Raw genomic sequence first — 15,225 nt, 5'->3', positions numbered from 1 at the left:
CCCCTTCCCTCTTCTCCTCCCACCTGCTCCTCACTCTTTGCCCTTCACCCAGTCTGGGCCAGTTTCCTAGAGTCTCCTCTCCCCACCTTTGGGGTTCTCCACCCTCTCCTGCTGACCTGTGTTCTTATCGGGGGCCCCGCCATGGAATTGTGCTGGCTGTCTGGCAGCCTCCCTCCCTTGGGCCTGAACAATCAGTCAGGAGTTTCAGGCCTGGCGAAATTGAACTGTTATCAAAGTTCCTAGGTTGGGGGGGTTCAGGTCTGATTTTCATCCACATTAGACTGGAGAGGCTCACTGCTACCCTGCTTTTTTCCTGTTTCCCCTCTTCCTTGGAGAGAGCTCTTTGGGCAGGTGCTTGTGAGCAGTTTTCTAGGTATTGAGCTTTGGGGGAAGTCTGGCCTCAAGGTCTGAACTTGGGCTAGTGGGTCAGGGAGGTGGGGTGGTTTGGGATGTGATATATATTCCCTAAATGGCCTCCCTGGATGTCCTCTTGCGCTGGTCCAACCCATTTTCCTCTCTGAAGCCCAAGTGTATGTTTCTTATGACTAGAGATCTGTTTGCATCTGTTTTCCTTCACTCCTTCCCTGGTTTTTCATGGTGCTCAGGATGAAGTCCACAGTCTGTAGCCTGGCTCAGCAGGCTTGGGGGACCTTGCTTATCTCTCCGGCCCTATCCCTCATCTGCTGCCCCTTATTGGCTTCACTTCAATCACATTGCATTTCTTCCTTAGACGCACCTTGCTCTCTCTTGTGTCCCAGCTTTTAGTCTTGCTGCTCTCTTCCCTCCTCCCTTCCTTGACATCTACCTGCTCACTGCAATCTTTCTGGCTAACTTCACCTCATTCTTAAAATCCCAACTGAGTCTTTTCCCCAGGGTTTTATGCTGCTGGTCCGGGCTCCCAGCACCCTGTTCTCCCCCTTCCATAACACTTTGTAATCCTTTTTCCCAACTGAGTGACAGCAAGGACCCCTTTCCCCCCATTCTTGGCATTTGGCATCTAACAGGCCTGCAATAGAGATGATACAAGCATTTCCCCTATAATGTGAGTTTTTCAGATACGAATTGGATGTGATTCCATCTGTTAAGATAGACCATGACTTATGTCATTGTGGTCTGGAACCAGCGTGGGGCCTAGTAGACCACAGGGGTGGAAGAAGTTTGAGTAGCTTTGTGCATCACAACAAGGGATGATAAAGGTGATAAAAATGTGTAAGAAGGCTGTGCTGAGGAGAAAGAGTAAAGAGAGGCCCAGTGATAACTTTTCCAGAACAAAGACTATGAGGAATAGGTTGCTGGATTCGCTCAGTGATATTTAAATTTCATAGTACTATACCTATCACCACACAGAACACTATTATTATAGAAATTCAATGCAGGAAAAAATTGCTTTGTTTTTTAATGTCTAAAACGGTCTTTCTTGGTATTGAAAAAATTCCTGTTGAGTTTCGATTATGTAAGGATTCTTAGGAACACAGCTATCATGTTGAATGAATGAATGAATTTGAGATTCACCTCAATAGCACCTGTTGTCTGGCCTTATGCACTCTTGTGACCCCAGTCTCCAACTCAGGGGGAAGTTCCTGGGGAGATAATTATCCTGAGGAAATTATTTTATCTGAAGAGAGTAGTTCTCAGTCCTAAGGAAGGTTGGTCAAATTGAGGTAAAGCCCCACAGGGACTGGGGAACCCTGCACCCTCCTCTGTGTAACCCACCCGTGATGGGGTAGGAGGGCAGTCCACCCATGATATCTCTGCGCCCCCTCCGGTTGGCTGGCCAGGTGGCCATCCGCCTCCTCTCTATTGCATACGAGTTCATCCAGAAGTTGCCTGTTGGTGGCTGGTGAGGTTACCTTTTCCGGGTCTAAGGTGTTCATTTGTGGTGATTGGTGTGAGGGATGATATGCTTCTGATAGAGATTCTGAGTGGTGTGGGAAAGGTATAGAAGCTGAAGTCTGCCCTCCCCCCATGGAAGGCAGTGCCCCCACAGGGGAGTGCCCCGAAGGCCTTTTCCCCTTGCTCTGTTCTGGCAAGTTCCAAGTGGGTGCTTTTCTCTTTCCACAGCTCCATTTTCACATCACCTCTGGGTCTTCTTTGGTCGCGGCAACCCAGACCATTGTGAAGTATGACCTCGAGCTGCAGCTTTTTTGCGGGGGGGCGGAGGGGAGAGACAGCCTTTCTTTCTTTCTTTCTTTCTTTCTTTTTTTTTTTTAATTTTATTTATTTATTTGTCAAAGAGAGAGGGAACACGAGCAGGGGAGAGATGCGGCAGGGAGAGGGAGAAGCAGGCTTCTTGCTGAGCAGGGAGCCCGATGCAGGACTCGATCCCAGGACCCCGAGATCATGACCTGAGCCGAAGGCAGACGCTTAACCTACTGAGCCACCCAGGCTCCCCCAGTTTACAGTTTTATTGACAGGACAAAAGATGATCTAGTTGTTTATTCAGAAATCTTCTTCCATAAAACCTGGCTTTCGTTTGAGGTTGAAGGAAATGTGGCGATAGCATCTAAGCCCAAATTTTGCAGTTTTATTTTAGCTTTCCTGTTCTAACGAAGCCTCTGTCACCCTTTGTACCTCTCTCTACTCTTCAGAAGAAACAGGTTGTATTCCCTGAGGAAATTATTTTATTCCCCCCCACCCCATTTCGGTGTTCTCCAAATAAACAGCACTATTTTAAAAATCTGTGTAAATCAATAAAAAGGGAGGGAGTCATTTCTTTTTTTTCCCCTCCCAGCAAGCTTTAGATCCATTTTCGTCAGCCTAGAGATCAGAATAGGCCAACGGGAGGAAGAAGCAATGTTAAAATGAAGGAGTCTTTTCGAGTGCGACTTTGGAACATGGATCTTCCAGTAGTAGAGGAGGCTTCTCCAAACAGAACAGTACAGTTCATTTCATCTTCAGGTCCCCGAGAGACGGTTATTAATCTATGGAAATGGACAAACACTAGCTGTTTGCTATTCTGCTGTGCAGAGAACATTCGGTGACCTGACTAATCTCAGGGTTTCTGTCTCTAAGTGGTGCACTTTTTACTCTTTGCCCTGAAATCTCAGGAAACGATTTCCTTAAAAAAAAAAAAATTTTTTTAACTTTTCCATTTTAAATGTGCAGGGTCTTCAAAAAGACTTCCCTGGGATGAAAAGTCCTCTGTTTTCTTGTTTCTCTTGTAGGACTAGTCAAAACTGCCCATTGCTTTTGGGGATCGTTTGCAGCCTGAGCCTCTGATTTAGTAAGGACAGCCTTAAAAAGCATGGTCATTTAGACCATGTGCAGTGATTAGTGTGTCACGGGTCCACCACAGGTGCAAACAGCGTATCACAGAATTCAGGGTGCTTCGGATAAATTGTTTCCCTGGAGAGTCACAGTGACTCTTTGTGTGGAGAGGATCCTCCTCCCTTTCCTAGGGAGGAAGCAGAACGTAAGAGGTTGACCGATGGGCTGGGTTCCAGGGGCCAGAGCCCACGTGGTCAGTGCCCTGACCCTGGCTTTCTGACTTGGAGCTCAGCTCTCTTCGCCATCACCTCAGGAATTATGCAGTTGGGTCTCTGAACTTGTAGACTGAAAAGACATAACTCTGCTTCACCGACGTGGCCCAGTAGAGCAATTTTGAGATGTTGCTGGGAAGGAGCGAGAAGACAGCCCCTTGAATACATATGCAACCCCTAGTTACCTGAAATCATTTCATCATCAATTTAGTGAGATGTGTGTGTGGTGCCTAAGCCTACGCTTGGACGGGTAGTGTTTTTCCTTTTGCAGCCACTACATCTTTAACGTGGAGCTCCTAGAGCTGTGTTTCCTTTAATGCATCAGTGTCAGCAGGGCTAGAAACATCAGGAAATCAGACTCATCTCCTATATGGAATCTGGAAATCTGATGCCATCTGAGAATGGATGGGCAGGCATTACGGCCAGATCGTTTCCATGCTGTGGGTACCTACTGTCTTTCTGCTGGACGCCACGGAGAGGGTAGAGGAAGCTCACACGGCCGCCTACGAAGCCGATGTATACCTCCTGAGCTGGACAGAGCCAGCGCGGGACACTGAGTGACTTTTCAAGACGCGTATCTACTGTCATGCGACATCTAGAGGTTAACCATTTAGTAGAAATCGTCATCCATCTCTTGAAGCCAGGAGCATATAGAATCACTGTGATGGGAGCCTTTTCTTATCTTTGCAGAGGTAATTTGGTGGCTGATGACCAGGCTGTTGGCTTCAGAAATACCTGGAATCTGATTCACTTGGAGACTTGACTGCAGCTAGATTTTATATGCGGAATCCTTATTAGTCATTCTGCAAACACGACCAAGGGCGTCTCTCTTTTAGGCCTCCCTCCCCTCCCCAATCTCTTCACAGCTTTTTCCTAGGAGTCAAGACGCTATAGCCTGGCGGGGGAGTTTTGCTTGGTGATGGAGTAGCTAAGAATGTTTCTCTCTAACAGGTCACAGAGAGTGCTGGTGGACATCTCTTCTTGCCCCAAGATCTTCGTCGGAAGTCCACGGGACTTGGTGTCTTTGCCGTTCAAAGTAGATATGAGCTCGCCAGGAGGCATAATGCGTCACCATTTTATTCTGGGCCACCCTAAAGGATGACACCCAGCTTCAGAGACCTCCTCTCGGACATCATCCCTGAGAACCAGTGTTTAGGTCTTCCACTGTCTGAAATCTGTTGCCGACGGATTTTTTTTTTTTTTTTTTGAGCTGGCTCAGGCTTAGTCATTAAATGGCGAGGGTGATGTTGAATGTTCTCCCTGATCAGTTTGCAGCTGTACACCTTTTGTCAGTTCTAGAACAGCAACTCCCTCTTGAGCTCCTGGTGTGTCTTTACCCAGATATGCTCGAAAACAGGCACCTGTCCATTCTTTCCATCTTGGCCTTTCCCCACAGGCCTAGTCCTGGGATGACCTGGAGTCAAGGCGGTGGAGGGTAAACTGATCTTGCATGGACGTGTTCGTGCCAGGTCTAGTCTGTCTCTCTCGCGTTTAAATACGCGAGTGGTTGGTTTTGTGTAGAAATGTGTGGATTGTTGGAGGGGAAGAATTTTCTCCCTGGATTTCTAGTGTTTACAGAAGCAGATAGAAAGAAAGGTTCTAGCATGGATTTAAATAGCAGGGCCTATTTTAACGAGTCAGAGGCCCTTCAAGATGGTACAGAATAAAAATGTAAGTTTAAAAAAAATTTTTTTTTGAATTGTAACACAATTTAAACCCCAAAGGTGTATATTAATGTTTTGCCAGGAAAGGGTCAAAACTGAAAATCTGCAACAAAGGAAAACTAGAATAGAAGGAGTGCACACAGAAGCTGACAAGTGTATGCCCCTTGTTGGGAGTTCAGCCCATGGAATGTTCTGTGGGACAAAAGGAATGGAAGAGATAGTTCAGTAACATTTTGTTCTCTGTCAAAAACCTTCTGAAATATAAATCTGCTGTGTATTGGAGAATGGATACAGCAATTGATTCAAGTTGAATAGCTTTCATTTAACTAGAATATCCCACAGAAAGCTGTGCTTGTTCTGACAACCGTATTTTTGCTTTTCTCGACTTAAAGAAAATGGAATTCATGTTTACATATTTTATAGGATTGTTTTATGGACAAAGACACAGGTCAAATCTCATCTCAGCACAGTGGCTCTTGTTATAGCAAATAGAAATATTTCTAAGTGAGATAAAACGTTTCTAAACCGTGGCCTGTAATAATACCAGGTGGATATTATGAAACCATTTGCAACTATAAAGAATTCGGTCATAAATGTGCTTTTTAAAAAAAAATTTTTTTTTTTTTAATTCTAGTCTCTTGCCAACACATATACCCATACATGTACTTTGCATAGTAGAGGAAGAATATGACTATATATTAATAGGAGTTAATTTTATTTTGGATTTTCTAGAACAGATCACCTTTTTTCTTCTCCTCGTGATGGCTCCCTGAATTGTTTCCAATTATTGAAATTTCCTAATTGTTCACAGCTACGGATGTGTCCTTCTGAGGGTCTTCCTGTGTCATCCAACCCAGCTGAAAGCTAGTGGCCAGTGTTAGTGGTTTAAGAAGCTGAATTAGGACCCCCACCCCTGCTAAGGAAGTTCTTTTTTTAATTCCGCAGTTCTGCACCTTCTCAAACAGAAATTAGGTGCTCGTTGTTTGTTTTTTTTTCAATTCCCAGACCATTCTCGCATTGATCCTGGACTCATTATAAATGTAATTTTTAGCAATAACTGTTAACTCCTGAAGTATTTTGGCTCTCTGTGGCTTGTGGTTCCGTGGAATCTGGTGTCTTCCCAAGAACATCAAAGATGTAAATACAGACCGTCTTACAATTGTAGTGATATTGATCAAAAGAAGGTTTCTTTAGGAATACAAGTTTGTTAGGTCTGAACCCTGTTCTCCCTTCAAGGTTCTTAACTGGGGCCTTATATTTTGTTTCGTTTCTGTGTTTGTACTAATTTGCTCTTTGGGTTCATTTTCTATTTGGAAACAGCTTTATTTATTTATTTTTTTTTAATGCACAGTTCTGAAAAATATAAAACCATTCCAACCTGCTCATTCTTACCTCGGCTCCCTTTTCTGTCTTCCTGCTAGACCACTGCTTCTCTTTCTCCTTCTCTTCTGAGATTTGATCTTGCTCAGCACTTCTCGTGTGTGATTCTAAATTCTCTGGTTGAAGTTTCCTGACCACCTCCTCCTTGCATCTGAGTTCATTTCCTGTGTTTAAAGCTTTGGCATTCCATTCACTGTCCTCGTAGTCAGAACTGAAACTTCCAGTGCTAATAAGATTAGTCCTTGCAACACTATTAATTTCTTCCTCTCGGTTTCTTACTCCATTGTTATTTCTCTAAGACGAAAATTTCTTTGTCATCGGGAACTTCATTTCGGTGTCACTTCCTCAGTGCCTCCTGGATTTTTCTTCTTCAAGCTGCAGCACCCACGAACAGGTCTTTGACAAATTAGTTGTCCCTACGCACAGTTTACAATATTACACTAGCTGTTTAAAAATAATTAAACTTCTCTCAGTGTTCTTTGCTGTGGGTCAGGAACTTGACTGGTTTTGCCATCCAACACAGAAGTTAATCATAAACGGGTCCTCTGAACCAAATAATTAAAAATAGAGCAAAGTTTCTGAACCAGGCAGTTGGCAGAAAAGTCTGTACTTCCATCTGTGCACAGTTAGGAAAATATTTCATGATGTTTAAATAGCATCAGCTTTGCTCTCTTGTGTGTGAGAGAGTATCTGTGTGACTGTGTGTAATTCACTGCTCTGAAGTCCTGTCTGATTGTTAGCTCATATACTTAGATCCATACATACGGATGTATGTCACTGGCAAGAAGCAGGAAAGCAGGTCCAGGGGTTTTGTGCCTATAGATATATAGATATATATATATATATATATATATATATATTTTTTTTTTTTTTTTTTTTTTTTTTTTTTTGCTGGTTTCTGCAAAGAGGGAATGGTCTCGCTTTCCTAAAATTTTTCTCTTAGCCTGTGACTCAGAAAATTAGAGAGCATTGCATCTTGACTTTGACATCTTTATGCCTTTTGATTCTTGTCTTTTGATTTCTCTACTCACAAAGAATCTTCGCTAATGACTTTTAGGAGCTGTTCTTAGATATGTCCAGTGCTGTACAGGAGTCTATTTCAGCTTGGAATGTGGCAGATGAAGCGTTTCTGCTCTCCGGATGGGGATTAATGCCTGGAGTATACATCAAACTCAAACACTTTATGACATAGGTACAGATGTTTGAGTGACTGATTTTGAGAGGAATTTAATCCTTCAACTTGGATTTTCCTTTGTTCTTACCACTGATCTGTATCTCATTAAACACGTTGAGTTTTGGCCAGTTCTCCAGCTTGATATGCCTTTAAAAATAGATTTTTTTGTTGTTGTTGTTTAGAAAGTTTTAATTGCTGTATAATATAAAGACTATTTCCCGCTGGTATTTTTCTATTGCGACTATCTCTTTCTATTCCTGGAAAACTCTTATTTTTAAGTTTTTTTTTTTTTTTCCCTTCCCAGGAGAGCTATTGTATTAAATAACAACTAATACGTAATAAATACACCAATGGGAGATTAGAAATTATTAAAAGTAAAAAAAAAAAGGAAATGTTTTAATTTCATCCTTTTGGCTCCGAAACATACGTATTTCTCCGCGTCACCCATTTCTTTATGCTTCTAGAAACTTAGAGCCATGGCATATTCTTAACACTTTGATATTAGAATTGACAGCTGTGTTTTGACCATGCTCACATTAATTGAAATTAAGGAGGAATGTCTTCAGTAAACTTCATTAGTAAAGTAGCAGTGAATTCTTAAGTTTAGCCATAAAGATCAACCAGAGTTGGTGATTGTTTGATCACTTAGATAGTTTCTCATTCATGATGTTGGAGGGACCGGATGCATCTTTTTGACCGGCTTCCTCATTTTAGAGTCAACTTAATTTTGTTCATTTCTTGTAAACCTACTGTGTGCAAGGTACTATTTTAGGAGGGAAGAGTAAAGTTGGTTAAGTTGTGGCCTGTGGCTTCAAACAAATTAATCTTTGATTTCCTTTTCAGTATTACTTGGAAGGGACAGCTTTTAAAGAGCTTATAAATGGATCTTGCTAATTGTTATTCTTTGTCACTGTAAGATATTAGGGTTTAACTTATTTTGTGGACTCCAAATACACATAAAGGTGAATGGTTGATGTTTTAAACTTTAAAGTTCATGCTGGATTGGTCTCCTCTTCTATGATTCGTCTAACATTGTTAGTTAGACTCCTTCAAAACGGTACCTAGACACTCAAGTTGCTAACACTTCTCTTGTGGGACGACTAAATTTGTTTCTCTCATTCATCTGGGCATCTTCTAGACAGGTGTATGGAATCTGAGTTAAAAAAAAAAAACACCTGCATTTGATGGTTGCTATCAATGAATTATTGATAAATAAATAAATAAATGACTTATTCAATAAATCATTCAGTGAACAGATATTTATTTACCAGATTTATGATTGAAAACACACGAAACAGTGCACCCACACGTAAGGAAGGTCATCGTGCAGAGAACCGATTCTTTCAAGGATAATAATGGCTTGCTGGCATATTGGGGATTTAGGATATGTTAGTCACTGTGCTAATCACTTAATCCTCACAGTAAACCTAGATGGGTGGCTATTATCTTCAGTTTACAGATAAGGTAACTGGGTTAGTAGCTTGCCCAAGGTCATAGAAGTAATAAGTGGTAGGACTGGGATTCAACTCATATCATTTTAACTTCAGACCCTGTGCTCTTAACTTAATTTTTCTTTTTTTTTTTTTTTTTTTAAAGATTTTATTTATTTATTTGAGAGAGAGAGAATGAGAGAGAGAGCACATGAGAGGGGGGAGGGTCAGAGGGAGGAGCAGACTCCCCGCAGAGCAGGGAGCCCGATGCGGGACTCGATCCCGGGACTCCAGGATCATGACCTGAGCCGAAGGCAGTCGCCCAACCAACTGAGCCACCCAGGCGCCCCATTAACTTAATTTTTCTTTACTGCTTACCACCCGGGTCATCATGGGACTTACAAAATTGTTTTTATAAATACTGAGTATATACGAAAAGCATAGTCACAAAACCAAGGTAAATTATTAAAAAAGGACTCAGTGAGGCTCAAGTAACTCTCCACCCGAGTAAAAATTACCATGAATTTGATGAGCTCCATACAGGCCCCCTTTCGTCCCACCTCAGAAAATTCTCACTCAAGAAAAACGGTGTTTTAAAATATTTTTAACAAAAGTGCCCAAAAATGTGAACCATGCCAGGTGATTGCTTCGTTTTCCTTCCTTTTTCTTGTCTCTCTTCCCTGCCTGTCATGTCTCTTACTTCTTCCCCCTTTTTTCTCTTGCCATCATGGAGCGTAAAGGGGAACTGAGTCAGACCTGCAGAAAAAGGCTGGGGAGAGCGTTCTCTGCTGTGATGTCCAGGCTTAGGTGCCATGCCTAGTGTGGGGGATTCTTGCTGACATGATCATTTCTTTTTTTTTTTTAAAGATTTTATTTATTTATTTGAGAGAGAGAGAGAAATAGAGAGCACACAGAGGGAGAGGGAGAAGCAGACTCCCCGCTGAGCAGGGAGCCTGATGCGGGGCTCAGTCCCAGGACCCCGGGATCATGACCTGAGCCTAAGGCAGATGCTCAGCTGACTGAGCCACCCAGGTGCCCCTGACATGATCATTTCTTTGGTGCACTCAAATGACACATCCCCTCCCAAGCAAGGTGTGCTACGGACGGACTCTAACAAACGCACCCCCCCCCCCCCAACCAGAGGGGATGATTTCATACAACTGTGCCGGCAGATCCCTACAATGCTTCTCAGGTTATAATTCACAAATATTAGCTCTGTAGACATGTGGTTCCTTGATGGTGTGATTCCTAAAATAGCAAGACATTTTTGGTAACCAATGTGAGGGCACTTCATAACACAATCAAAAACTATTGAGTGGAACATGTTAAGATAATATAACCTTGTTGTCCCTTCATGCTTCAATGCAGTCTTTCAGCAACTAGTAATACCTGGTACAGGGCCTAAAAATCAGAATGGGGTCGGGCCTGGTGGGAATAATATAATTCTTTCATCAGTTGGAAAATAGAGTCTAGTAGTAATTAACTACGTTAAAAAAAAAATGAGCAAAGAGGTTTTTGTTGTTGTTGGTTTGTTTTTTGTTTGTAAATCGTACTCTGTGGCATGAAAATTTTTCCAAGGACCGTACAATTCTGTAGGAGGAGGTGGCAATTTAATGCAGTCTTAGCTATGAAGGATTTTAGAATTATGTTACTTTTAAGTTACTCTTGGGTAATCACAGGAATATGTAATAGATTTAAAAAGATTGAAAAAGAACCACATCTAGCCAAATATAAAAATGCCTATAAAGGCATGTGCAACTATCTGGATGTAATTATTTGCACATATATATGTCTATATGTATGTATTATATTAATATTTTTCTAGTGCTGCATGCACGTGTATGTATAAATATAGTATGCACCCTTTATAGAACTAGTGTTAGGGGATCCTTTTATAAGCCAACTGTAGGATTTGGAGCTTTATCCTATGTAGTGATATTTTCAGCGGTCATGCTTTTGGCTTGTAACAATAAGCACTTACAATGATGAGGTTGAAGTGTGAGTATGTGTCTGTCTAATCTGTCTCTTATCATTTTGCTTAGAGACAAATCTATGTTGAAAGATGTGTACGTATCTATTAATAAGCTTCGAATATGAAGTAAAAGAGCCACATATGACACTGTTGCAGTTTTGTGCATTGTCTCAAAAACATGCCTTAAAAATATGGAACCTAGAAAAATCTTGGCAAATGTAGCCTACGAGTGTAGCTGATTTAAAAGCTGCATTTGAGCGTTCTAAGTACTATTCTGTGACAGCTATTAACTGTAGGAATTGGCACCAGCTAAGAAAATTTACAGTTTAATACTTTAGAGCAAATAATTGCTTAAGATGCTTTAAATAGCACAGGAAATGTGTAGAGTGTTTACTTGACATTTGTTATATTGAACACTAATACTGAAACAGATTCTTTGACCACAGAGAATGCCAGTGTAGGTGGGGTGGGGGTAGATGGGAGAGAGACAGGCAAAAACCAGCCAGCACGATTAGATGAAAATTAAATGGCAAATGAACTTTTCATGATAGAGAGATACGGGGGGAGGGCAGGGGGGGAAGCTCATTTGTTCGATCAAGGAGTCTTTGAGTATGGTAGTAGAAAGCAAAATAAAACAACTCCCTGAGATTAGATATCTCCTGGTTTTAAGGCATGGAATCATGCTCAAGGCTGCCTTCACCAGGGGTCAAAGCCTCCCAGCCGTTGGTTGTTCAGGTTTATTTTTTAAGGTCCTAAAAGCGAGAGGAATGACCTCCCTTTTTATAAAAAAGAAAAAAACAAAAAACGAGAAACCTCTCTTGTTATCTGTTTAATCTGCACATGCTTGTGAATTTTTTTTTTTTTAATGACAGCTTTGGCGCCCTCATTTCTCAGCGCGGCTCAGTACTTGTGGTGCTTTCTCCCTGAATGCATCTTGCACTCCAGAGCCCTCTGTTCACCCTTCCCAGGCGCTGTGCATATGCGGGTCTTATCTTAAAAAGGGGTCTCGTGGGGTGTGGTGTGGATCTTAAATGCAGGACGTTTCTTCTTGCACAAAATGCTTAGCATGCATTGTGATTCAGCTGCATTTAATGGGGGAAAAAATCGGGTATTTTTAGGCTCCTAAACCCTCTCCCATTCATATGTCTTTGAGTCCATTTATACAATGTTTTCAAGGGAGTTTTAAATGCGTATGTAAAAAACAAATTGGCGTGTGTGTGATAGGTCCAGGAATGTGAAATTGTGCAATGTTAATGAAATTTGTAAAAGTGTCTTCCTTCTATCTTGTCAACATGAGCTACTTGCTTTTAAACACTCAAGGGAATTTTTGAAAACAGCAATCAAAAGTCAAAACTTCACCATGCAGGATGGCCCAGCACCCAGAACACTCAGCCGCAAGAGGCTGTATTTATGGCTTTTCCACTGACTTGAGATTTGACCTTGAATACATCATGTTTAACTTCTCTGTGCTTCAGTTAGCTTCTGAAAGATATGTGTGGTGTGTACAGCCAGTGGGGAGGCAGTCACTGAAGTTCAGAACAAAAGGGAAACGTGGAGGAGATTTTTATAAAAGAGCAGTGGGCATGAATGTAAGCCTCATGCAGGGTGCTGTTAATAAAAAGTCTTGGTACACATGGCTCCTAAGGAAGGTAGAGGGTTTCTTCTAATACTCTGTATTTGTAGAATTAAAAAAATGTATATATATTGTTTTACCCTTTAACTCCAGAAGGCTTTGTGTTCATACATCTTTTTCTGTAAGTTCTACCTGTAAAGGGGATTTTTATTTATTGTACTGTAATTCACATTGTAATCAAGCGGTAACACATTTCATTTAATTACACAGACATTTAATTTTATTTTATAAAGGAAATTCTAAGTTACTGTTCATTTAAAAAGTTCATTTCTTTTTTTTTTTTTTTAAATATTTTATTTATTTGACAGAGAGAGACAGTGAGAGAGGGAACACAAGCGGGGGAGTCGGAGAGGGAGAAGCAGACTCCCCGCTAAGCAGGGAGCCTGATGCGGGGCTCAATCCCAGGACCCTGGGATCATGGCCTGAGCTGAAGGCAGATGCTTAATGACTGAGCCACCCAGGCACCCATAAAAAGTTCATTTCTTTTGAGTCCGTTACTACCCCTGAGTTAATCTAAGTGGTTTTTCATCCATTGGGGAAGAAAGGAAGAAAAATAATCAACATGGATGGAGTCCCTGTATGTGCCAAACACACAGCTAAGCACTTGGTCCTTAAGGATTCCGTGTGATTTGTATTCAAAGGACCTGTTTCCCCTTCCTGGTGTGTCAGGGCTCCCTTCGGAGGGCCAGAACCCATAGGAGAAAAATAAAATGTAACCATTGCGATTGATAATCAAAAGGAGGTGCTTTTTGGTTGGGGGGACCCAGAGCGCCACAGGGTCACATGAGGCTGTGGGATCTCAGCAAAGCAAAGCAGTAGCCCACAGGTACCCTCCACTCACAGACAACCCCCCCCCCCCCCGCCCGCTTTAGGTAGCGAGATTGCACAACAGCGCTAAACCACATCTCCTGGGCCAAGCCTTAGAGTTATTGCTTCATTTAAGTTACATTGTTATAAAAAGGACTTAGGTCCTAGGAGTTAAAGTGCCTAAAATTTGAAGGAAAGATTGCGAGCTTTCAACGTTACTGAGCCTGACTCCGGAGTCTGAGATGGTGTTTTGGGGTGAGTAAAGACACGGCCCACAGCTTCCAGTGTGGAGGAGAAAACATTTCAGAGAAAGCCAGAGCAAGCTTATAGATTTAACACAGTCCCCGTGACTCACTTTCTCTTTGCTCTCTCTGTCCAGCCGTTATTCATTTACTGCTAACCCCACAGGAAGGTTCCTTTTGATGTTTTCCTTTGGCTGCTTTGCAAAAAAATATAAATATACACCTTGGAAGAATAAGGGTGAGAGAGAGGGAAGAGACAGAGGTCACAACTTTTAATCCTGGTTCTACTGATAACAAACCCTGTGACCAGATACTTTGTACAGCAAGGGAGGATGTTTTTAAAATCCATTCTCAGTTGCCAGATGGCAGCCATCACTCTGTGGAAGGGCTGGTCGCAGATGTCCGCCATGTTTGGACTGTGGAGGTGCATAAGGAGCCGTCCATTTGGATCTGTTCTTACAGACTTTTGGAAGTAGCCCTGCAGGTGTGACAGTAGCCTTCAGATCCTTTAGCAGTTAGGACTGAATTGTACTGGGAGGAATAGGAGCTGGGTGGTGGGGGCTGGGGTGCCAAGCTATCCTGAGGCTGCTCTCCAAACCTGTTGGGTGGGAGCTTATGCCGTGTGGTCAGTTGGAGAGGAGTATGCCACAATTTTGCCAGCTCCTGTAATTCGAATACCAGCCCTGCCATTTACTAGCTTGGCCTGCCTCATCTCCTCTGTGTGCCTCCGTTTTTGTTTTTGTTTTTGTTTTTGTTTTCATCTGGAAAGTAGGCATCGTAATCCGGGTGCGGATTACATAAATCCGTAAATGCAGTGTATGCACTTGGCACCTGGTAAACGCTGTCTCTGCTTTACCTACTATTATTACGTTATTGTTCTCCTTTGGAGTTTTCTAACTTGCTTGTGTAACATTTAGGGGCAGGATGCCAGGCATACGGGAGATGGCAAAAGTAGGGCTGGTGGGAGGCAGACCGGGGGTTGTAGAGAGTGTGGGCAGATCCTGGTGTCTGCCCCAGGTCTCAGCGGACTCTGCCTGGACATATGTTTATTTCTGAACGCCAGGCTTACTCGTATGATTCGCTAAGCCCTCCGCCTTCCCCTAGCTGCATTCTGCTCCACCACGAATGTCTGGCAGGAGCCTCCCCACCGCCCTCCGTTTTATCATGGCACTTATTGCTTTGCTTGGTTACTCAGATGTCTTGCTTCCCATGTGACTGGAGGCTCTTGGCACCTCTCAACATCCAGGGCGGTGAGGCAGAAAGAACAAGGAGCAGGGGCGGAGGGGACATACTCTCTTCTCTCCCATTCGCTCACCATGCACAAGGCATTTGGTCCCTGATCTTCAGAGCCTGCTCAGGTAAAATCAGGGTCTAGACCTCTAGATTTCCCCCTTCATCATTTTAGAGTAGTAAATGGTGAATAGGTGTCAAATAAATGAACGAA

At 42.5% G+C, this 15,225-nt stretch overlaps 1 protein-coding gene across 1 annotated transcript in view; it reads left to right on the top strand.

Annotated features, from left to right (window-relative positions):
• Positions 1-12,939, top strand: part of LOC144378824 (uncharacterized) — a 40,432-nt gene extending 27,493 nt beyond the window's left edge. Inside the window, exon 5 of the mRNA XM_078054375.1 lies at positions 4,431-12,939. Coding sequence (XP_077910501.1) covers positions 4,431-4,574 — 144 coding nt within the window. The 3' untranslated portion in view covers positions 4,575-12,939. The remainder of the gene's footprint in view (positions 1-4,430) is intronic.
• Positions 12,940-15,225: the final 2,286 nt, after the last annotated feature.

This window comes from Halichoerus grypus, chromosome 9 (assembly GCF_964656455.1).
Source record: "Halichoerus grypus chromosome 9, mHalGry1.hap1.1, whole genome shotgun sequence".
NCBI lineage: Eukaryota > Metazoa > Chordata > Mammalia > Carnivora > Phocidae > Halichoerus > Halichoerus grypus.
The sequence above is the reverse complement of the archived record's forward strand: the minus strand, read 5'-3'. Positions and strand labels throughout refer to the sequence as shown.